The sequence below is a fragment of the Odocoileus virginianus genome, chromosome 1, assembly GCF_023699985.2.
Source record: "Odocoileus virginianus isolate 20LAN1187 ecotype Illinois chromosome 1, Ovbor_1.2, whole genome shotgun sequence".
Classification (NCBI taxonomy): Eukaryota; Metazoa; Chordata; class Mammalia; order Artiodactyla; family Cervidae; genus Odocoileus; species Odocoileus virginianus.
Genome location: NC_069674.1, coordinates 6,728,084 through 6,751,114, shown reverse-complemented (window position 1 = coordinate 6,751,114; position 23,031 = coordinate 6,728,084). Strand labels below are relative to the sequence as shown.

General features: G+C 55.0%; 1 protein-coding gene and 1 long non-coding RNA gene across 7 annotated transcripts; both read right to left on the bottom strand.

Annotated features, from left to right (window-relative positions):
- Window positions 1–5,952: 5,952 nt before the first annotated feature.
- On the bottom strand, window positions 5,953–13,786 carry LOC110147913 (uncharacterized). Its single transcript, XR_002317009.2, has 3 exons — window positions 8,328–13,786; window positions 7,181–7,349; window positions 5,953–6,274 (listed from the first exon to the last, which is right to left on the bottom strand). It is a non-coding gene; the product is annotated as an uncharacterized lncRNA (long non-coding RNA).
- Window positions 13,787–14,191: 405 nt separating this feature from the next.
- ZNF467 (zinc finger protein 467) lies at window positions 14,192–22,908 on the bottom strand. 6 transcript variants are annotated; one of them, XM_070458625.1, is made up of 6 exons: window positions 22,466–22,908; window positions 20,922–20,998; window positions 20,472–20,546; window positions 19,534–19,650; window positions 18,720–18,833; window positions 14,192–16,070 (listed from the first exon to the last, which is right to left on the bottom strand). In XM_070458625.1, the coding sequence occupies exons 2-6, from the start codon at window positions 20,968–20,970 to the stop codon at window positions 14,563–14,565; spliced, it is 1,863 nt and encodes a 620-aa protein (XP_070314726.1). In that variant the 5' UTR covers window positions 20,971–20,998; window positions 22,466–22,908; the 3' UTR covers window positions 14,192–14,562. The 6 variants fall into 6 exon arrangements, with proteins under 6 accessions (XP_070314726.1, XP_070314803.1, XP_070314861.1 ...); XM_070458702.1 differs by having other exon boundaries at window positions 20,867–20,998; window positions 22,466–22,907; XM_070458760.1 differs by lacking the exon at window positions 20,922–20,998.
- Between the last annotated feature and the right edge of the window lie 123 nt (window positions 22,909–23,031).

Here is a 23,031-nt window from a genome sequence, read left to right as displayed (position 1 = left end):
TAACCCACCCCCACGTGCCCAGGTTTTATATATCTGCTGACTGACTCAGCCCCACCACCCACTCCAGGCTCCTGGGGCCCTTCCTACCCCCATCAGCATCAATAAAACCTCCTGTCTCTGAGGAGAAAACAAAATGAACAAAAACATCACTGGCTACCACTCACTGAAAGTGAAAACCACTCAGTTGTGTCTGACTGTTTGTGACCCTGTGAATCCTCCAGGCCAGAGTACTAGAGTGGGTAGCCTTTCCCTTCTCCAGGGGGTCTTCCCAACCCAGGGATCGAACCCAGGTCTCCCACATTCCAGGTGGATTCTTTACCAGCTGAGCCACAAGGGAAGCCCTCACAATAATGATGCTCTGTGAGGACTTAGATCGGAAAGATTTGAGAACAGTCCTGCCTCAAATGAGTTTTATAAAATAAGAATTAATGTGCTTTTTAATTAACATTAGATAATTTCAGACCCAGAATGCACCAGGCCCTGTGCTCCATCAATTATGCACTATTCCGTTTCCTCCAGTGAAGCATCACTTTGTCCTCATTTTGCTGAGAGGAAGTGGAGGCTTAGTTAAGTCACCTGCTCAGCTAGGGAGAGGGGAAGGGCTAAGCTGGTGTCAGGCAAGCTCCCCCTGGGTCCTCTCTTCCCAGTCATTGAATCACATCCTTTAAGAGTGGAGAGCCCTCCCTCTTGTCACACAGTCCTGCCAGGGGTCCCCTCTTCCTTCACTGGCCCCCCTCCAGGGAAGGTTTTCCTTCTCTTCCATTTCTTGCTTGAGGCTGCCAGAGGCCAGTCTTCCCAGGGACGGAGGGCTGCCTCACCCGCGGACTCTCTCATGTTTGCCTGGAAATGGCTCCAGGTGGTCCCGGAAAGGAGGTATCCCTGGCTGCAGGCCCTGGCTGTAGGACCCCAGTTATCATTTCTGTCCTTGTGGTATCATGGCTGCTTTGGTTTGGAGAATGGTTCTGGAATTGATGCTTTTGAATTGTGGTGCTGGAGAAGACTCTTGAGAGTCCCTTGGACAGCAAGAGATCGAACCAAATGAAATCAACCTTGAATATTCATTGGGAGGACTGAAACTGAAGCTCCAGTACTTTGGCCACCTGATGGGAAAAGCCAACTCATTGGAAAAGACCCTGATGCTGGCAAAGATTGAGGGCAGGAGGAGAAGAGGGTGACAGAGGATGAGAGGTTTGGATGGCATCATGGACTAAATGAACATGAGTTTGAGCAAACTCCAGGTGATGGTGAAGGACAGGGAAGCCTGGTGTGCTGCAGTCCATGGGATTGCAAAGAGTTGGACATGATTGAGTGACTGAACAACAATAATGGTTCTGGAAGGCAGGCTGATGAAAATGAACTGAGAAATGGAGTGAAAAGTGAAAGTGTGGTTGCTCAATTGCATCCAACTCTTTGTAACCCCATAAACTGCAGCCCACTAGGCTTCTCTGTCTATGGAATTCTCCAGGCAAGAATACTGGAGTAGGTTGCCATTTCCTTCTCCAGGGAATCTTCCCAACCCAGGGATTGAACCCAGGTCTCCTGCATTGCAGGCAGATTCTTTACCGTCTGCTGTATCAGTAAACAAGGATACCACAGTCATCAGCGATTCCAGCCATCCAAAGATGAATCTGTGAATCCTGAAGGCACCTGGGAAAGAGAACAATACCTGCGATCCAGCAGCCATCAGGCTTAAGCCACTCCTAACGGTGAGCACTGAGGAACTCAGGATGTACTGGCCCCAAATCGCCAAGATATACATGAAAGGAATGATTTCGGTGCACCCAGACTCTTTCAACTTCCCGTAATAGAAAAGTGCTACACTCTTTAATTTGGGATATCTTATTTCCTTTAATGAAAAATAATCTCTTGATGTTCGGCCTACCTGCCCTTTGTTGTAAAACTTCTAAATAACCTGGTTCCTCCACTTGCCGCCTCGGAGCAGTTTTCTCGGGGTCACTTGAGATGCTGTCTCCTGGGCTTGGAATCCTAAAAATTTCCACCAAATAAAACATAACTCTCAAATCTTATGTTGTGGCTGTTTTGTTTTTGTTGTTAAGTTGACAGAACTTATGGGGCCCATTGCCGCCACCTTCTTTTCCAGCCAGGCTCCTCTGTCCATGGGATTCTCTAGGCAAGAATACTGGAGTGGGTTGCCATTTCCATCTCCAAGGGATCTTCCCCACCCAGGGACTGAACCCACGTCTCCTGTGGCTCCTGCATTGCAGGGGCATTCTATATGTGCTGAGCCACTGGGGAAGCCCTTTTTTCCTTTAGCAGTCAGGCATGCAGGGATGTTTCCAATACTGGCATCACCAGGGATGCTTACCACCTGGATGTTGGGTACAGTGGGGTGTTAATAACCTTGACCCCAGCTGGAAGCTTGCAAGTGTCGGACTCTGCCACCTCCTTAGAGGCCTACACATAACTGGACTCCCAATGAGCAGGGTTCTTGAGCCCGTCCACTGCTGTTTCACCTGGAGGAAGGGGAAGGGGCGAGCCTCCATCTTCTGAGAATCAGTGACTATGAGGAGAGGGGAGTGGGTTTTTCCATGAATCTGTGTTCCTGTCTTCCACTGAACATCACAGGAATGGACCCTTTGCTGATAGAGCAGATCTCTGGACTCCAGCCTCTGCCAGACAGTAGGGACAAGCCAGGGGTCAGGAGGGCTATTCTTTGAATGGGAAACCAGGCCAGCTGGGTCCTCTGGTGGTGGGAGGAGAAGATTCCAGGAAGGGCAGGAATCCTGGGCAAGAGGCTGGGGAACTCACTTCATGTTTTTAATACTGCTTGTGTAAGTCAAGAAGAGAACGTCAGGGTTCTCTTGATTGCGAGGTCAGAAGCCCAACTCAACTAGCCAAGATGAAAAGGGAAATATATTGGCTCACTGAATTCATAGGAAGGGGTGTCAGATAGGCCTTTCTGAAAGCAGTCGGGGGCAGGGGTAAGAGATATATTGGGAAGTAATTCCTTTGAAAGTGAAAGTGGATATTGCTCAGTCGTGTCCGACTTTTTGGGACCCCATGGACTATACAGTCCGTGGAATTCTCCAGGCCAGAATACTGGAGTGGGTAGCCTTTTCCTTCTCCAGGGGATCTTCCCAACCCAGGGATCGAACCCAGGTCTCCGAATTGCAGGCAGATTCTTTACCAGCTGAGCCACAAGGGAAGCCCAAGAATACTGGAGTGGGAAGCCTATCTCTTCTCCAGCGGATCTTCCTGACCCAGGAATCGAACCAGGGTCTCCTGCATTGCAGGCGGATTCTTTACCAACTGAGCTATTAGGGAAGCCCAATTCTCTTGAAAGATCTTTTTAAAAGGGAGCAAACAGTCTCAGGCACAGTGTGGCTCTGACACCTCGGAAAGGGAAGTGGGGGAACAGAATCCCGCAGGTGGGGCTTCAGACGGCAATGCCCGGGTCCACGTGGGCAGGAAGGGCCAGGCCCAAGGGACTGCCACCCTCCAGTTGGCAGGAACTTCCTGGGGAGAGCTGGTTCTCAGCTCACAAATTGAAGGGGACTCTGACGACGCTGGTAGCGGCAGGCTGACTGTGCCCAACTCACCCATGTGGAGAGGCCTTGCTTTGGGAGGGAGACCCACACGGCGCATCTCACAGCTGCCACAGAAAGCCCTGAATGCAGTTTGGTCTCAGAAATGTCAGGAATCTATGCTTCATCGGATGCCAAGCTTCTCTCCATCTCTCAGTCCCATTCCTCTCTGTGGTCAGCTCCGTGGTCCTTCACTGAAGACTGGCCTCGTCCACATGATAAGAAAAAATGTCCTGTAGAAGCTTCCGAGCTTGACAAGCATGGCCTCTGCTTCCCCACTCATGGTGCAAAGTCCTGCGCCCTGCGGCAGGGCTCCAACGGGCCCAGCTGGAGTTGCCGGGGTGGAGGGGTCCTCACCCAACTGGTACGGGGAGCAGGACCATGCAAGCACATGGCAGGTCCACCTGGGCACGTTGGTGAAGCAGGAGGAATAAAGGGTAAGCTCTCCCCAGAAGCGCAGATGTGCTGGATGAGTGAAGATGTCTATTCCGAGCAGTGTGGACATGTTTTGGTTTTTTTTGTAATGTTTTTTTACTGTGGTAAGAGTCACATTCTTGCGCTCCAAAGTCACTCTGGATAGTCACTACAGCCATAAAATTAAAAGACACTTTCTCCCTGGAACAAAAGCTATGACAATCTAGACAGTGTATTAAAAAACAGAGACATCACTTTGCCAGCAAAGGTCTGCACAGTCAAAGCTATAGTTTTTCCAGTAGCCGTGTACGGATGTTGGCATAAAGAAGGCCGAGCGCCGAAGAATTGTTGCTTTCAAATTGTGGTGCTGGAGAAGACTTTTGAGTCCCTTGGACTGCAAGGCAATCGAACTCTGAAAAGGAAATTTCCTGCAAAGGAAATCTACCCTGAATATTCACTGGAAGAACTGATGCTGAGGCGGACACTCCAATACTTTGGCCTCACGATGCAAAGAGCTGACTCACTGGAAAAGATCCTGATGCTGGGAAAGATTGACGGCAAAAGGAGAAGGGGGTGACAGAGGATGAGATGGCTGGATGGCATCACCGAATCAATGGACATGAGTCTGAGGAAACTCTGGGAGATGGTGAAGGACAGGGAAGCCTGGTGTGCTGCAGTCCATGGGGTCTCAAAGAGTCGGACACGACTGAGCGACTGAACAACAACAAAAGTCATGTAATCTAAAGCATACTTTTTCAACCATTTTTAACTGCACAGTTCAGTAGCACTAAGTACATTCACATTGTTGTGCATCTCTCACCATCACCCACCTCCTGATTCTTCACCTTCTGAAACTGAAATTCCATCCCCATTAAACACTAAATGCCCATCCCCGCTCCTCACCACCCCCACCAGCTCCTGGCATCTACCAATTAACTTTCTGACTCTATGAATTCAAGCAGTCTGTAAATGTTGCCTCCACTTCCTCGCTCCAACTTACCTTCAGCCACTCGTAATCTGCTTTTTGCTCCCACCACTTTGCTGAAGCAGTTTTCTAAGTAACCACCAATGATTTTGGAATTAATCAGCATGATGGGTTTGTGGGAGCTGCCATCATGAGTGGTCAGCTCAGGGCTGGTCCCGGTCACAGTGCTCACTGCAGCACACGCCTCTTGGACTTGTCTGTCCAGCCCGGGAACCCATGGCCACGTGTGTCCCTGGGAATTTCCATTTCTCCCATAAACAGAGCAGAACATGACACTCGTATAACAACCACGAGACCACATCCGCTCGGTCACAGCTGATCAAACCTGGATAAACGTGACTTGAATTTAGCCTGTCCCAGGTTCTCCTCTAGGAATTTGGAACTGAGAAAGCCAGTCAGTCATGCACGCTCAGTTGCTTCAGTTGTGTCCAACCCTTTGCGACTCCATGAACTCTAGCCCGCCAGGCTCCTCTGTCCATGGGATTCTCCAGGCAAGAATACTGGAGTGGGTTGCCAAGCTCTCCTCCAGGGGATCTTCCCCACCCAGGGATCGAACCCTCATCTCTTGCATCTCCTGTATTGCAGCTGGAAGCCCCAATGGTGACAGCAGAAACTTGAAAACATGGAGGCAGTATCATGTCCATGTGAATGAAGCAGCAGGAAAGCTGGAGCAGGAGGGGGCCTAGCTGAGCTATCACCAACCATCAGATGTATGAACCGGGCCATCTAGAACCATCCAAGCCCCATGGAGCCTCAAAGCCACAAGACAACAAAAACAGCATGAAGGACCCCAGGTGGCACCAGCCGAAAACCTGTCCTTCAGGGCCTGTCTCAAGTTGTTAATGCGCAGCACTGTGTGCACGTGAGAGGTGGTTGTTTTCAGTCACTTGGTGTCGGTGATAATCACATAGCAGTGGAAATCTGGTACAGTAAAGAAGGCGGGTCTGACAGAAGGGGATTGAGTGTGATGATGGAAGAAAAAATAAGTTGCCTCTTGCTTGCCACTCGCCCGGTCCAGCTCATTTAATAAACCAGTTACATTTGCAAAAGGCGGGTCCCAATGGTGACAGTGGATAAGTCCTTGATTTCCCCCAGGTTCTCTCAAGTGCCTACCTGACCTCAGACAGACAACAAGAGTTTCTGAGCATCTCCCTGACCCCACAAGCGATGGGTCCCCAACCAACCGCTTTCACAGAGCTGTAGAAAGCTCAGAAGACTGTTCTCGAAACACTGATAGGAGATGACTAGCACGGGCCCCAGGAGGAGAGGAGAAGCCTGTGACCTTGACAGAATAGAAGTGGGGGCGAGTGATCACTGCTTTCTCGCCTTCCTGAAACAAAGCACAATAGAGCCAGATGAGACGGAGGGGGTGGGGCTGGCAGCTGCTGCAGCTGCGAAATGAGAAGCCCCCATCAGACTGTTCACGAGGAGGGGGGTAACCCACGGGCAGGCAGGCCCTGGGCTTCCTGGTTCCCACCCAGGCAGGACCTCCCGGGGTTTACTCCAGCCTCCAGGCCCAGCCAGGTGGTGGTGGGGCTTCAATCTGGGTCCAGAGGTGAGGGTCTTGGGGTCCTCTGGCTAATGGTGACTCCCGATTTGGTCCCAGTCTCTTAACCCACTTAGCTGTAGGTTTGCATACCCCACTCTCCCAAGCCTGCTGAACAAGAAGGGGGTTGCAGAGCTGGGGATGTGTTTCCTTTGGCCCCATACGGTTTCCCAGTTACCTTTAGGCTCCTCCTGGGGTGGGTGCTCCCAGGCCCAGGGTCACAGGGAGAACCGGATACCTGCCAGCAGGGCCTGCCCTGGCAAAACTGCAGATTCCATCTTTCCTTCCCTCCCACCCTCAGCCCCAGGGGCCCCTCTCCTTTTAAAGGCCTCTGTTCTTACATGTGCAGGATGAGGGGTTAACATTTCAGAGCTTCAGAGACTCTGAAGGCGACGGGTGGGCTTGGGTGGGGGTGGAAGGATCCACATGCCTTCTGAAATTACATGCAAATTCTTGGTTTTGTTTGTTTTAAATATTTATTTATGTGACGGTGCCGGTTCTTTGATGTGGCACACGTGACCTTTAGTTGCGGCATACGAACTCTTAGCTGCGAGATGTGGGATCTAGTTCCCAGACCAGGGATCCTGCATTGGGAGCTTGGAGTCTTAGCCACTGGACCACCAGGGGAGTCTCCAGTCTGCTGTTTTGATGTACATTTTTCTGGGGAGAGTTTTCAAATATTTCACCCACCTGCTTGGTGGTCCACAGAAGGTTAAGGACCACTGGTCTAGGAAATACCCAGGCTCCTCCAACACCAGCATTCTTACTTTCCCTTTCTGTCCCCTCTGCCAAGTGAGGCTCTTTTCTCCTCTTCGTCTGTGTGCCTGTCTCTTCATCTGCTATGGCAGGTATAGAGCATCTGGAGGAACAACAAACAAAGGCCATATGTTACCATAGAGCTAGTAAAATGTAAAGTATGTGAGCTACACCAGACATCTGACTCCGAGAGCGGCACTTGAGCAGTAAATTTAGCTTTAAGCATTCTGGCAGCCAAGGGGAAAATGGATCACTGAATATTCATTCTCTGTCCGGGATCTGTGCTTTGGCTGTTACCCTGACTTAGCCAAAGCTCTGACTGATCAGGTGGATTCTAGGCACCAAAGCTTCCAGGAGAGAACAGATGGGTGCGCTCCTCTTCTAGCTACACAGCTCAACAAGCACCAAGTGAGGTGGGTCCAGGAATCCAGATAGTACACAAGACGGCCTTGTGGGCCTGGAGCTGCTCCAGCTGGCCTGGGGAGACAAGGCCCTCACATCCTTAAGCGCTCAAGCACACTAAACCTCCATTTCCTTACCTGTGGAATGGGGATAAGTCAAAGGGACTTTGGAGAATTAACTCAGAGCCTAGGTCAACATAAGCACTCAGAACGTTTTATTGTTGTTGTTATTCAGTAGCTCAGTTTTGTCTGACTCTTTGCACCCACATGGACAGCAGCATACCAGGCTCCTCTGCCCTCCACTATCTCCCGGAATTTGCTCAAATTCCTGCCCACTGAGTCAGTGATGCCATCCAACCATCTCATCCTCTGCCACCCTCTTCTCCTCCTGCCTTCAGTCTTTCCCAGCACCAGGGTCTTTTCCAGTGTCAGTTCTTCCTATCAGGTGGCCAAAGTATTGGAGCTTCAGCTTCAGCATCAGTCCTTGCAATGAATATTCAGATCTGATTTTCTTTAGGATTGACTGGTTTGATCTCCTTGCTGTCCAAGAAGACTTTCAAGAGTCTTCTCCAGCTCTATAATTCAAAAGCATCAATTCTTTGGGGCCCAGCCTTCTTTATGGCCCAATTCTCACACCCATACATGACTACTGGAAAAACCATAGCTTTGACTAGACAGACCTTCGCGTATAGCTGGAGGCCAGACCTGATGGGAGGAGAAATCAGTAGTCCAGGTGGTCGGAAAGCCTGGGCTTGGGGGTGAGCCTGGGTTTGGGCAGATGTGCAGGGGGACCAGTCGGGGTGGGAAGCGCAAGCGCGTATGGATGCGCAGGCCCGCGTCCCGGAGGAGAGGATCCCAGGGCTGGTTACTTAGATAAGAGCTAGCCTTGTCCACCAAAATACAGCCCTTCTGGGAGGAAGCTGGGCCACAGGGCAGAGTCTCTGGGGGGCCCTAAAAACCCTCCAGAGAAACCCCGAGTGGAGAAAGCCCAGTGAGGGAAAAGGGGGGGGCTCTGAGCTACGCAGGACTGCCTGGCTGGGCTGTCGGGCCGCGGAGTCAGGCCTTCGGAGAGCCCGAAAGGGAACCCACTGCGATGCCCCAAGAACTTTACGTAATGACGTTCTACGTCAGTCTATGACGTCAATCCAGTTCCTGATCTTGACCAAGAGCGTCCCTGCTAGGAGGCTGTACTCATCCTAGACCCTAGCTCTGTTGTCTGTCAAGCAGTTGGGAAAGTGTTTCCTAAAAGCCTTCAGGCAAGCCCCCTCTGACGGCAATGCCTTGTCGTGAGGACAGGGCCCCTTTCTCTGAGAGCCCTGCTTCTCCTCCTACTGAGGCCACAGTACATCGCTCTGCAGCCGAATTTCCCCAAATTACTACCCCTGGGAAAGGACAGGATGTCGCGCATAGTGGAATGTGGACGTGTCTCTGGTTAAGGAAATACCCTTCAGGCAGAGCAACCTGTCTTCCGCACCATGAGGCAGGGTGAAGGTCTCCACCAGCCTTTGGTAACCACTTCCCTCCCAGAGAGTGTCTGCCATGCTGGGACCACAGGCCACACCGCACCACAGCTCCCAGGAGGGTTCTTGGCTCTCAGGGGGCAGAAAAAACATTCACTGTGGGAGACCAGTTCATCCCACTTCAATTTGACCATCCTCTATTCCTCAAAATGCCATCCAGAAGCCCCTTCCCATCTCAGCCCATCTGTCTGACCTGCACACCTAGCCATTCAAACCCACTTACCCTCAAGGGGGCATCTCCCCATGGGGCTCCTCCATCTTATATCTCCCCACAAATAAACTGTAGAACAGGTGCATGCGTGCAAACGCACACACACACACACATGCACTCACACACAGAATTTACAGAAACACTGAACAAAACAGTCACATTTGATGGAAGATCGCTCATTTCTTGGCTGCTCCTGCAGTCTCCTAAAAGTCAACTGTGCTTTCTCTTCGTTTACAGTCATGTCAAAGCTGTTTTACTGTTAGAAAAGTAAGAAAATATAAATTTAAAAAATCACTTGTAGAGTCAAGGAACTCGAAGTGACATCTTTGTTATCATTGTTTAGCCTGTTGGAACGCTCCACTGTACATCCCCAAAGCTTGTTTCCCAGCCTGTCACCCGGAGGCAAGAGCTCTGGGGACCAGTCGAGTTTGATCAGAACCATGCAGCGCTGCCCCCCTCCCACCTTGGTGGAGCCAGCCCATCCCCTCCCAGCCTGTGTGTCAGTTTCTCCTCCTCCACGGTTGGCACAGTATCTCCGTGAAGGTCCCTGTGATGCGCAGAAATGTGTCCCCTAGAGACAGGCTGAAGTCCTTGCCCCTAAGGCCGGTGACTGTGACCTTATCTGGAAACTGGGTCTCTGCAGATGCAATGGAGTTCAGGTGAGGATGTTGGGTGGCCCTAATCCACTAGGACTGCGTCCTTAGAAGAAGAGAAGACACACACACAGACAGACAGAGAGAAAGAAGGCCATGCGAAAACAGGAGGCGGTGGCTGGACGGATGCAGCCACAGTCGAGGCAGAGCGAGTCTTGCCGGCAACTCCAGCAGCTGGGAGAGAGGTCTGGAACAGACCCATGCCAGAACCTTCGGAGGGAACGCAACCCTGCCCACACCTTGGCTGTGGACTTTGGCCTGCAGAGCTGAGAGGAGAAATGTTTTCCATCCTCCAGTGCGTGGGGCTTGATTCTGGCAGTCCCAGGAAAGAAACACAGTGTCTTTGGTGAAGGAGTTCCTAGCACAGACTTGGCTTTTAAGTTTTCCTCTGTGTGTGCAGTGGGGAGGCCTGCGGGCTGGCAAGGCCAGGAGGCCGCTGTCAGGTGGTTCTCAGATCCTGGGCTGGGAGATGGGCTGTGCTGGACAGTGTCACTGAAGCCCGTGTGATACAGGCTCTTGTCCTAATTACAAGCCAGTTCCAGCTGACAGCCACCCTTCCACACAGACTCTCACATCCCCACCTCGGGGTGACTCCATAATTCACCATCACTTCTGGAAAGGGGACATTTTGTAACTGATACACGAGCTTGCTTTCAGTTGCTTCCTGCTTTTATGCAGGGGTCTGCCCACAAAAGTGGTTTGCTGCCTGGGGCAGAAGCCCCTTCTTCTCCCCCAGGAGACACACTCATTGTCGGGAGAGTGAAGGTGACTATGGTGCCGAGAGCTGGTCCAAGGAGGTGAGGTCTCAGCGAGTCACCCCCGTTCCAGAGAGCCCTCCCGACCCTCCACGTGTGCTTTGTCGCTCTTCACCTTCATCCCATGGCCCTTCGTGTAAAAGTCCCCTGCACGCTGATCACCAGACCCATCCACTGAACGCCCTGAAGACCAGGAAGGTGAGGGACCTCTCTGCAAGGAGACTGAGTCTGGTGCTGAAAAATACAGGCTCTAGGGGGATGAAGGGTTTCTTTCGTAGCTCAGTTGGTAAAGAGTCTGCCTGCAACACAGGAGACCCAGGTTCCATCCTTGGGGATGGGAAGATACCCTGGAGAAGGAAATGGCAACCCATTCCAGTATTCTTGCCTGGAGAATGCCATGAACAGAGGAGCCTGGCAGGTTGCAGTCCATGGGGTCACAAGAGTCAGACCTGACTGAGCAACTAAATCACACACACACACACACACACACACACACACACAGGGGAATGAAAGTCGAAACCACACTGAGAGGTCACTGCATACCTGACAGAATGGCAAAAAACAGCCAGTGTTGTCTAGGAACAATTGGAACCCTTGTGCACTGTTGATGCAAACATAAAATTTGCTTTTTTATAAAGCTTTTTAAAATGTGGATCATTTAAAAGTCTTTATTGAGTTTGTTATAAATACAATATTGCTTCTATTTTATGTTTTGGTTTTTTTTTTTTTTTTTTTGCCCTGAAGCATGTGGGAGCGTAGGTCCCTGAGCAGAGGGATTAAACGCACACCCCTGCACTGGAAGGCGAAGTCTTAACCACTGGACCACCAGTGTTAGTCCCTCAGTCGTGTCCAACTCTTTGCCCCCATGGACTGTAGCCCACCAAGCTCCTCTCCCATGGGATTCTCCAGGCAAGAATGCTGGTGTGGGTAGCCATTTCCTCTCCAGGGGAGCTCCCTGATCCAGGGATCAGACCCCAGTTTCCCACACTGCAAGCAGATTTCTTTACCCCCCGAGCCACCTGGACCACCAGGGAAGTCCCCTCATTTTTTTAAAGCACAGGCTTGCGAAGCAAACCACTGCCTTGCTTTCATCACATATTCTGTGTCACTTGTGCAAGTGACTTGGACTCTCTGAGCTTCTTTTACCTCATGAGAAAAACTTGACCAAGGACAAGGACGCCCACTCACAGGATGGTGGGAAGAAAAACAGGGCAACACTTGTAAAGCCCTTGATTCACTTAGGGCTTTACTTAGTGTACTGAGTACCCTTTACTGAGTGTACTTAGTGAAGAGAGTATGGAGAAGGCAATGGCACCCCACTCCAGTACTCTTGCCTGGAAAATCCCATGGACAGAGGAGCCTGGTAGGCTGCAGTCCATGGGGTCGCTAGGAGTTGGACACGACTGAGCGACTTCACTTTCCCTTTTCACTTTCATGCATTGGAGAAGGAAATGCAACCCACTCCAGTGTTCTTGCCTGGAGAATCCCAGGGACAGGGGAGCCTGGTGGGCTGCCGTCTATGGGGTCGCACAGGGTCGGACACGACTGAAGCGACATAGCAGCAGCAGCAGCAGTGAAGAGTAAGTATTGAACACATTTTAGTTTATAAAGAGTATTCCTATTGCCAGCATCTCACAATGCTGGACACACAGGTAAGTACTCAGTGCATGTTTGTTGAATGAAGGAAGGAATGACCTTGTACAAATGACCTAATTGCTCTGTACTCAGTTTCCACATCTATAAAATGGTGATAATAATAGTAGTTATTGTGAATTTGGGCTGTATTTCATAGGAACGCTCTACTTTCAGATACTGGGGGAAACTATATTTAAAGCACAGCAGGTTGGCTCCTTAGCTGACCATCTCCTCTCCTGCTCAAAGTGGGAAGGCAACAACTTAGGAATGGTGGATGCCTCTTCACCGATGTGGGTGCTTGACGGAGCCCGCTGAGCCATAGAGATAAGTCTCAAAGCCCCAGGCAGGCATGAGGAGCTGTGCTCTGTGCTCTGACTCAGGAGGGCAGCCTGGCTCTTCACCTTTCTCCACCTCCCCCAGCACAAGAGTCATCAGAATGTCTGTGCAGCTAGCTTCCAGCTAAGGTCTCCCAGGTCTTGCATATTTAAAACAACTCGGGTTACAAGACCAGGATAAGAAAGAGGTAGGAACCCAAGAAAAGGACCAGGAGGAGGAGTTAGTCACTTGCTATGTGCGCCCATCCTTCAGGGCTCACTTTAGAGGTGTCTTCAACCTGTGAACCTCTCTTGACTTTTCCTAGATTTTGGGCGCCACTCGCAAAGCCCTCTGTGCTGGCCCTGGCCCCACAGTCCTCCTGTTTCCTGTAAGCTCTTGCTTACTGTTGTTGCCCATGCCTAGTGCAAGACTTGGCACAAAGTAGTTCAGTTCAGTTCAGTCGTGTCCGACTCTTAGGGACCCCATGGACTGCAGCACGCCAGGCTTCCCTGTCCATTGCCAACTTCCCAAGCTTACTCAAACTCGTGTTCACTGAGTCAGTGATGCCATCCAACCATCTCATCCTCTGGCACAATGTTGGCACCCAGTAAATATTTGCTAGGGTTATTCTGAAACCTTTGTGCTAAGTTGCTTCTTTGTGACCCTATGGACTGTAGCCCACCAGGCTCCTCTGTCCATGGGATTCTCCAGGCAAGAATACTGGAGTGGGTTGCCATTTCCTCCTCCAGGGGATCTTCCCTACACAAGGATCGAACCCATGTTTCATGTCTCCTGCATTGGCAGGCAGATTCTTCACCACGAGTGCTATCTTGCAGATAGTGACGTTAGAATTGGAAAAAAGCCTCAGCCCTCATCGACAACAATCTTAGTGTAAGGAGAAAGCAGAGACCCAGGAAAACGTAGGGCTCTGCTCCAAGTCCTAAAGAGACTGAGGAAAAGTCAACTGTAAGACTTCTCACTCCAAGTCCAACACACTCCCCCATCATCCTACCCTTTCCGGTCAGTCAGCTCTCCTGTCAGCCTCGCAGGTGGCAGGTGGGGCTGCTGTTCTGAGATCCCCTTGGGAGAGCTGCAAACCCAGGCAGAGAGCCCTGGAGCTCCAGAAACTTCGGTGGCACCCCGTCTCCATGGGAACAGCCAGGGGCACCCTGCTTCCTCTGTTCGTCTTCCTTACAGTTTAACCTTCAACCCCTGGCATGAGAAATGTATACTGATGTTTCCTCCTTGTCAGATTTGAGCTAAGGTCAGGGAGCAAGACAGCGATTCAGCAATTAGCTGTATCATATTTTGATTTGAGAAAGCCCATTATTGGCAGCTGGCTAAATTGAACTCACCCAGATAGGATGGGAAGGGGTGTCTGTGTGTGGACTAAGGTAGAAAAGGGTGGCTGAGAAAAGTCAGGGGTTCCATCCCCAACTCATTCCACAGCCCCAGAACCTTCGGATTGTAATTTTAATGAAACTTTCAGTATACAGATGGCCATTCTTTCCCTGCCCCTGTAGAGGTTCCTGACTCAGTCCTCCGTTGGGAGTGGTCCAGGAAACATCATCTTTCCATGGGCTCTCTTAGTGGGAGATTTACAAGGACTCAGGCCTAAACTGTTCCCATCAAGGGTTTACTCTTAGCCCTGTCTCTGACACAGAAGGTCAAAGCCAGGTATCCTTTCCAGGCTTTCCCCCCGCAGGATGGAGAAGAGAGGAAAATGGCCACGGGCAATCCAGGCCACAATGCCCAGATGTCCGGCATGGGTCTCTGGAACCAGGGAGCAAACGAAGGGAAAGCCCGGGTCCGGGCTAGAACGAAGCTCAGAAGAAGAGCGTGGGTGCGGCCACGTCGGTGGGAGTGGGCCAGGCTGGGCTCGAGAGGTCAGCTCCGGAGGCCGGGTGGGCGGCTCCTCCATGGACGCGCTGGTGTCGCACCAGGTGGGTCTTGCGGCTGAAGCTCTTGCCGCACTGCGGGCAGGGGAAGGGGCGGGAGCCCGTGTGCACCGCCTGGTGGCGGACCAGGTTGGTCTTGGAGCTGAAGCTGCGGGCGCACACGGCGCAGGCGTGGGGCCGACTGCCTGTGTGCACCGCCTGGTGGCGGCCCAGGTGCGACTTGCGGCTGAAGCGGCGGCCGCACTGCGCGCAGGCGAAGGGCCTGGCGCCGCTGTGCGCCCGGGAGTGGGCCACCAGGTTGGGCCGCGAGCCGAAGCGGCGGCCGCACTGCGCGCAGGCGAAGGGCCGCTCGCCCGTGTGGACCCGCCGCTGTCGCGCCAGGTGCTGCCCGTGGGCGAAGCTGCGCCCGCACTCGGGGCAGAGGAAGGACCGCTCGCCGGCCGGAGCGCCCGGGAGCGCCGGTGTGCCTCGGGGCGCGCAGGCCAAGGGCTCGGGGGCCGCGGGGTCCACAGGGGCGCCTAGAGCGCACTCGTCGCACCCGAAAGGGCGCCCCTCGCCGCTGTGCAGGCGCTGGTGCGTGGCGAGGTTCTTCTTCCAGCCAAAGCTCAGGCCGCAGTGGGAGCAGGAGAAAGGCTTGGGGCCGGCAGGGGACGGGGTGGGGGACGGGGCAGGGGACGTGGGCGAGGCGGGCGCGTCGGGAGAGGGCGGGGTGCGGCCGGCCGCCGCGTGCACCCTCTGGTGCCGCACCAAGTGCTGCTTGTGCGTGAAGCTGCGGGCGCACTGCGCGCACTGGTAGGGCCTCTCGCCCGTGTGGATGCGCTGGTGGCGGATCAGGTGCGTCTTTTTGCGGAAGCGCTTCTCGCACTCGGGGCAGGGGAAGGGCCGCTCGCCCGTGTGCGTCTTCTGGTGCGAGCCCAGGTGGATCTTCTGGCTGAAGCGCTTGCCGCACTCGGCACACGGGTAGGGCCGCTCGCCGGTGTGCGTGCGCAGGTGGCGGGTCAGGTGCGCCTTCTTGCTGAAGCGCTTGTCGCACTCGGAGCAGGGGAAGGGCCGCTCGCCGCGGTGGCTGCGTTGGTGCAGCAGCAGGTGCGCGCGCTGCGTGAAGCTGCGGCCGCAGTCGGGGCAGGCGCACGGGCCCTCGCCGCGGTGCAGCCGCTGGTGTAGCCGCAGGGTCAGCTGGTCCCGGAACCGGCGCTCGCACTCCCCGCAGCCGTAGGGCTTCTCCGAGGCGGTCGGGACCCACCCGGCCAGGGCAAGCCCACCCAGTGTCCCTGGGGCCCCCGGCTCCAGCTTATACGCGGCGGCCAGAGACCCCAGGTCCGGCGGGGGAAAGGGGCTGGGGCGTAATGCCAGATGCTGGGGCCATTCCGCCTCCTCGTGGGCCTCCCGATCCTCCTCCTTCTCTACCTTCACCTTCCGAATCATCCACTCATCCCCTGAAAGGGCAAAACAAGACGAGTCTGTTAAACACCACGTTTGTGGCTCAGCTGGTAAAGAATGCGCCCGTCCGCAATGCAGGAGACCTGGGTTCAATCCCTGGGTTGGGAAGATCCACCTGGAGAAGGGAAAGGCTACCCATTCCAGGACCATTCTATCCTGGAGAATTCCACATTCTCCGTATATAGTCCATGAGGTCGCAAAAAGTGGACTGAGTGACTTTCACCTGATCTGTTTGTTTGCCAATAGGACCACCACTTCCTGGAGCCCCTAAGCCTAGCTCCTGCTCCTTCCACTGGAAAGTTCCTGGGAATGTCCAAATCAGAGGACCACTGAAAGTCCTCCTCCTGGGCTCTCCAAGCCAGCGGGTGCTTTCTCCTAGTCTTGCCTGCCTCCTTAACGAGACCCTGCCTCTATGGTGGACACCCTTTACCCTCACTCAGGGTTCAGTCTTCAGCTTTCACTCTGAGGGCTCAGAGGCCCACGGGAATGGGGGCCATCCCCATCTTGCTGTCCAGCCCACTCCTTTCTGGAACCACAGTCTCCCATCTGCAGACAAGCAACTCCCCTTTGTGCCCTGTGAATCAACTGCAGTTCAGCAGGCTTATCAGCAAACACCCCACCTTCCTGGATCTACTCCGTCTACAGCCTCCTTCTGTGGGCTGGCCTTCACACTCACCTTGTTTCTGTGTTAGTCGCTCAGTGTCTGACTCTTTGCGACCCTGGGGATTGTACAGCCCGCCAGGCCCCTGTGTCCATGGGATTCTCCAGACAAGGATACTGGAGTGGGTTGCCATTCCCTTCTCCAGGGGATCTTCTAACTCCTCGCCAGTGGCCATAGAGACCTTTGCATTCCTTCCTGTGGTTTCTCAAAGGCTCCTCCCTGCTCCTACTCCCTTCACTTCTAGAGCCAGGTGGGAAATCCCGGTTTAAGAAGAGGATTGAGCTTACAGGATTTGGGGAACCAAAGGATGGTGCCAACCTCTGGAAAGCATGGAGGGCCTTCTGGGGGAGGCAGGTTTGAGACAGGTTCCCCTGGCGCTCTGCCCTTCTTGGGCACAGAGATGACCCAGCCAAGAGGAAGGAGTTCAGGACCCAGACTGAGAGGGTCCATTTGGGTTTTTCTCTGCCACTAAGCAGCAGTGTGACCACAGTTGACTCACTTAATCTCTGAGTTTTCTTTGAATTGAGTTTGTTAGCTTGCTTAGGTATAAGCATTGGACCAGTTCATGGTGTCTAAATCTGGTGCCACTTCATAATCTCCTGGAGAACTTTGACTAAGTGCATCTAGGGGACCCAGGCCTGTGAAGCTGTTCTCTTTCTTTCAAGCTCCCAAAGTGATTCTTGTTTGACATCCTTGGAACCAGATGATTGGAGGTCCTGTCTGGCTCTCAAAGTCTGTAATAGCCTGGGGCTTGAATTATCACAATTAGATTTCCTCCCATTTCTTTTACCGATCGATCCATCCCTTTCAAACAGCTCTTTATCATACTGTGATATCACTTTCATTTTCTTTGTGCCACTTTGCTACCAAAGAACCATCAATAGCTTTGCATTTCTGAGAGGATAAAGTCTGTTCTAGCTGCATCTGAGGCTCACCCCAACCCAGTCAACTCTCCTAATACTCCCAGGCATAAATCCCTCACTTCAGGCAAGCTGGTCTCCTATAACCCCAGTTATTAATACATCAACCTCCTACTTCTAAGTCTAGGATGTCTTCCCATCCTCCACTCCAGCCTCATCCGAGTTGAAGTCTACACCTGTCTCAACATGGAGCACAAATCAACAAAAGCTTTCGTTATTTGTTCTTCTCATTCTTTATTCTAGCTCATACTGGTATCAGATTTCAGTTTCTGGAGGGCAGACAGCGTGAGGATTGCTACCATGTACTGACAGCCAACTGGAGATGAGAAACTGTGTGTACACACTCACAAACCTTCACCCAAACCCCTGTGCAGAAGTTAGCCTTCTTCCTTGTGAACACACTGAGGCTCCTGTAGCCTCAGGATCACTCAGCTATAAAACGTGGAGCAGGGATTCGAACCAGGACCACGTCACTCTACAGCGCATCTCTATCTGCTCTACCTAACACAGCCTAGCCCGAGTGGGCACCAAATAAGCCCTTGTGGAAAAGGTGACATCACTCAGGGAAGAGGTGATAAGGCTGGTGGTGGTGGAAGGAAGTGATGGGTAGGATTGTGGAGGGAACCAACTGTTTGATCATCATGGATACGGGGGAGATGCGTCAAATACAACAGCTCATCTGGGTAGCACCAAGGTCAGTGGAGATTTGGGGGAGGGAGCAGGTGTGGGGATCGACAATGAAAAGGTTGATTGACACCACGTATCTTCGTGGGAATCATACTTCAAGCTGTCAACAGACTGGGGGAGAGAGAATGGGAAGGTAAGACTTCTGGAAGATGTTGAAGTGACAGTGTATTTCTCTTTGGTGACCAGTCTTTCAGATTCCTGTTGTCTGTGGATGCAGAATTCCTGCTGGGTGCTGAAGCTCTATAGTAGAAAGGTGGCAGGGCCTGATTCATCTTGGGTTGGAAGGCCCTGGGGTGGCTTTCTTTTTACACGGTGCCTGCACACCCCCGTTCCCTCCGCCTGGCCCCCTGGTGGGATGGACTGCTGGGAAGACTCACCTGGGCAGGAGCCCATGGGCTCAGGCTTGCACGGTGCACACACCTGGCCTCCTCTGCAGGGAGCTTCAGCTTGTTCCGTGTGGGCACCTTTCTCCGGTCTGGGGGCCTCGTGCCCTGGCAGAGAACAGGCTACCTCAAGGATGCTGGAGATGGAGAGAGGTCCCCCCTGGTGCCAGGAGGCAGGGGCTTCTGAAACCCCGGCCCCAGCCCCACAGGCAGGAGTGGTTCCACATCAAACCTGGAGGGGCTAAATTCCCAGCCACCCCAGGCCATGCAGGTTGCAAGAGCCACAAGTGTGAGGGGCTTCTGGAACATGTGTGTGTAAGAGAGTGGAAGTAAGGATGGTCCCTGACCTGAGGCTTCCAAGAGGCCAGAGGAGGAGAGATGGGGAACCTCCTAGCTACCAGATGGACCTGTTTCCAGGCAAATCACTGGAGAAGATGGGGACGTCAGAAGGCCAGGTCCACACCTGCTTTAGGCTTCTTCTCCCCGTATCTGCTTAGCCACCCTTTTCAATCTTACTTTCTCGATGAGGCTGACTCTCATCCCTCTATTCAATCCTCCCGCCTGCCCCACCCGCAAAGACTCTTCTAACCCAGGCTATAAGTGCACTTATTCCTACATTTGTTGTCTGCTAGTCCTCCGCCCTCACTAGGATTAAGCTCCTGGAAAGCAGGGATCTTTTGTCTCCTTGGTCACTGAGGTATCCCAAGTATCTAGAATAGCTTGGGGCACTTAGTAGGTGCTCAATAAATACTTGACTAACAGAGGAAGGAAGACTCGTCCTGAGCCAGCTTCCACGGTCCCCACTTACCTGAGCATGTACCCAGCACTCTTTCTTCCTGGGGAGGGGACATCCGCTCCTGGGCGTCATGGGACCCTTCCCCAGGCTCACTTTGGGGGGTCATCTCCGGCTGTCCCACAGAGAGTCCTGTTACAGGCAAAAGGATGGGTGCACGTCAAGCATGTCATACAGAAGAGGTGATCCAAGATGGTGGCTCTCCCCCTTCCCAGGCCTAAAGAGTTTTCCCTGGGGAGTTAAGGAAAGTGAGGTCTCTAACCAGCGTGGACGAGGGACAACCAGCTGACCTAGCAACCTGACCAAATATCAACTTTAGATGCCTTACATCGAGTCAAGGACAGAGATGAATAGATTTAAAGAGAAAATAGATTTAACTATCCTGGTGTTCTGTTAGTACTAGCACAACCTCTAGCATGGACCAGGCAGGCAGTCTTCGTGATGAAACCAGAAAGGATGCTGCCCTAAAGGCCCCCAGGGTCTCAGGGCTATCAGGGTCGCAGTCTCCTGGGGATGCTCTACAGTCTGAATTAGGGAAGCAGCAGGCCTGGTAACTTTTTATACAGTTCATGAGGTTCTCACAGCAAGTATTCGGGGTGGTTTGCTGTTCCCTCCTCCAGTGGATCACACGTTTTGTCAGAACTCTCCACTATGACCCATCCATCTTGGGTGGCCCTGCAGGGCATGGCTAATAGCTTCATTGTGTTATGCAAGCCCCTTTGCCACGACAAGGCAGTGATCCGTGAAGGGCCATCTCCCTTCATGGACAATGGACATGAACTTGGGCAAACTTCCGGGAGATGGTGAGGGACAGGGAGGCCTGGTGTGCTGCAGTCCATGCGGTCGCAGAGTCAGACACGACTGGGCGACTGAACAACAACAGGCGCGGTATGCCCTTGAAGCCTCCTACTTCCCTGCCCCCCACCCAGGTTCCTCCAGTTCTACCCACTTACCCAGGGAGCTGAGGGCCTCCAAGTTCTCTCTCATGGCAACCCAGGGTGACTCCTCCTGGGATCCGGCCACGGACCCTAAGGAGAACATACATCCTTGTTCAGATTCTCCTCTGCAGCTTCCACCTGGGCCCTGGCTCTGCCCAACTTCTTCCCATAAGCTAGCCCCAGGGGCTCCGAAGGGGGTGTCCTCAGGGACGGTGAGGGAGTTGAGGGACCATGGGTTTCAGAAAGCAGACGCCTTTGAAGGTGAAGAGAAGCGCTGAAGCCATTTCTGCACGCTAAGCTCGGGGTCAGCTCTGGAAATCAGCTTCTCACCCTCACCTGCAGGTCTCTGGGGTCCAGCACCAGCCCATCAGCTCTCCCCACCACCACCCCCTCCTCCCCAGGGCCCTTGCCTGGGGGTGTCAGGAATCCACCGGCTCTCTGGGGAGAGGGTGGAGAGTGGGAGACCTGAGGTGGGGAGCGGGGAACTTCGTCTCTTCGGCACTCCAGTTGTCATCGCAGGAGCTGGTGAAACAGGAGCCAGCCTGGGGTGGGGTTGGGGGGGCCGGAGGTATCACTACTGGGGCCGCGGGTTGGGGAGGCCCTCGGAGGAGGGTCCTCCCCGGAGGCAGGAAAGAGCTCTTGACAGCATCACCCCAGAACCCGACCTCAAGACCATCGCCCCTCCCCCGCGGGGCTTTCCGAGGGCCTGACACCCTGCCCTCCAAGCCCCCACGGCGGCTCCCTCTCCTGCGGCTCCCCTGCCCATCCTCCCGCAGACTCCCCTCCCACCCCCCCACCCCTCCCCGACAGCCTCCCTGGCAGCGGTCCCTGCACCGCTCCCCTCTCCCTCGCCCTCCGCCTTCCGCCCTCTCTCCCCACCGGAGCTGGCTGGCTCCCCAGCTCCGCCCCTGGCCCCGCCCCTGCCCACAGCCCGCCGGCTCCACCCCTCCTGGCCCCGCTGGGGTCTGCGCTCCGCGGCCACCGCCCCCCTGACCCTCCGCCTGGGCAGCCTCCGCGGCGGCGCTCCCCTCCCCCTCCCAGGGCCCAGGGCGGCCTCCCCCGCCCCTCCGGGCTCTCCCTGCCCACCCCCCGCCTCCTCACCCCTCCCGATCGCACAGCCCTCCCTTCCTTCCCCCTCCTCTTTTCCTTCCTCCCCTCCCCGGCCCTCTCCTCCCCCACCCCGGCTTCCCTTCCTTCTCCTCTCCTCTCTTCACCTCGGTTCCCTCCCCCTCCGAGGCCCCGTCTCCCTTCCCCCTCCGCCTCCCCGGCAGCCTCTCGCTTCCCTTCCCTCCGGAGCCCCACTCCCCAGAACGGCTTTTCCCCGCCCCCTCCCCGTCCGCTCCCCGAGCCCCACCCCCTCCTCTAGCCGCCCCCCCACCCAAATCTCGGGGTCTGCGGCTGGGCCGCTCACTCCGGCCGCTGTCCCCGGCCCTGCGCCCCCCTCCCCGGCCCGGCCTCCCAGCCCACCTCCGCGTCCCCTCCCCTCCCGCTCGGTGGCCCCCTGCCCCATTTTTTTTTTTGCTCCCCGCCGACTTCTCAAGTTTCCCACCGCCAGCCCAGGGTCCCCTCCGGCCTCCCCGCCCCCCGCCCCCGTGTGGCCCCCCCGCCCGGACCTCGCTCCTGCGGCTCCGGGCTCCCAGGCTCACCTGTCAGCGCCCTTCTCGCGCCCCTCCCGAACGTCGGGTCCCCGCGCCTCCACTTCCTGGCCTTCCCCAGGGCCCCCTCCCCTAAGCCCTCCCCCTCCTCTCCTCGGGCCTCCCACCCGTCCCCCCCCCACCCCCACCCCACGCGGCCCCGGGTCCCCGGCGCCCGCCCAGCCCTCCAGGTCTGTCTCTCGGCTCTCCCCGGAGCCCTGACCCCCCCGTCCCACCCAATCAGGCCCTCCTCCTCCCCTGTCCCAAGACCCCGCTTTCCCCCGGTCCGCGCCCCTCCTGTGCCCTCGGGGCCCCCCCTTTCCCAGCCGCCCCCCCACCCCGCGCTCTCAGCGCCCGCACCCCGGGGGCTGTCACCTGCGCGGCGCGGGCGGCGGCTGCGGGTGCGGCGGGGACCGGCCCCGACGCGGCCCCGACCCGGGCGCCGGGTTCTCCTGCTCCCCCTCGCGGGCTCTGCAGCTCGGGTGCGGACGGCCCCGGAGACTTGACAGACTGACAGCCCCGAAACTTCGCGGGGAGGCGGAGAGGAGAAGACGCGGAGGGAGAGGGAGCAGGGGAGCGGGGGGAGGAGGAGGAAGGGAGGGGGGGCGGGTCAGGGATCGGGTGCCCTGGGGGAGGAGGGGATGCCCAGCCGGGTCCCGGCTGGGCAGGTGACGGTCTGGACCAACGACGGCCCGCGGTCGGTGCCGGAAAGTGGGAACGCAGGAGCGGGGAGGGGAAGGGAAGGGAAGGGAAGGATAGGGAAAGGAAGGGAAGGGGTGGGGGGAAAGGGGTGGGGGAGGGGAGGAGGGACGGGAGGACGGGCACTTGGGCGGCGAGGGAGGGTGCTGGCAGGCGTGGAGGGAGGAGCCCGGGGATGGTGGCGCGCGGGGCGTCGGGGGGTGGGGTGGGGGAGGAGGTGAGGGGTTGGGGGGAGAAGAGGG

What these genes read in the sequence shown, in the direction of transcription:
- ZNF467 (XM_070458625.1), bottom strand. Translation starts at nt 20,970, where the DNA reads ATGACAACTGGAGTGCCGAAGAGACGAAGTTCCCCGCTCCCCACCTCA. An exon ending in AGTGCTGGGTACATGCTCAG is followed by an intron (nt 18,834 to 19,533) that starts GTAAGTGGGGAC and finishes GTTCTCTGCCAG; the next exon opens with GGCACGAGGCCCCCAGACCG. An exon ending in GCCCATGGGCTCCTGCCCAG is followed by an intron (nt 16,071 to 18,719) that starts GTGAGTCTTCCC and finishes TTGCCCTTTCAG; the next exon opens with GGGATGAGTGGATGATTCGG.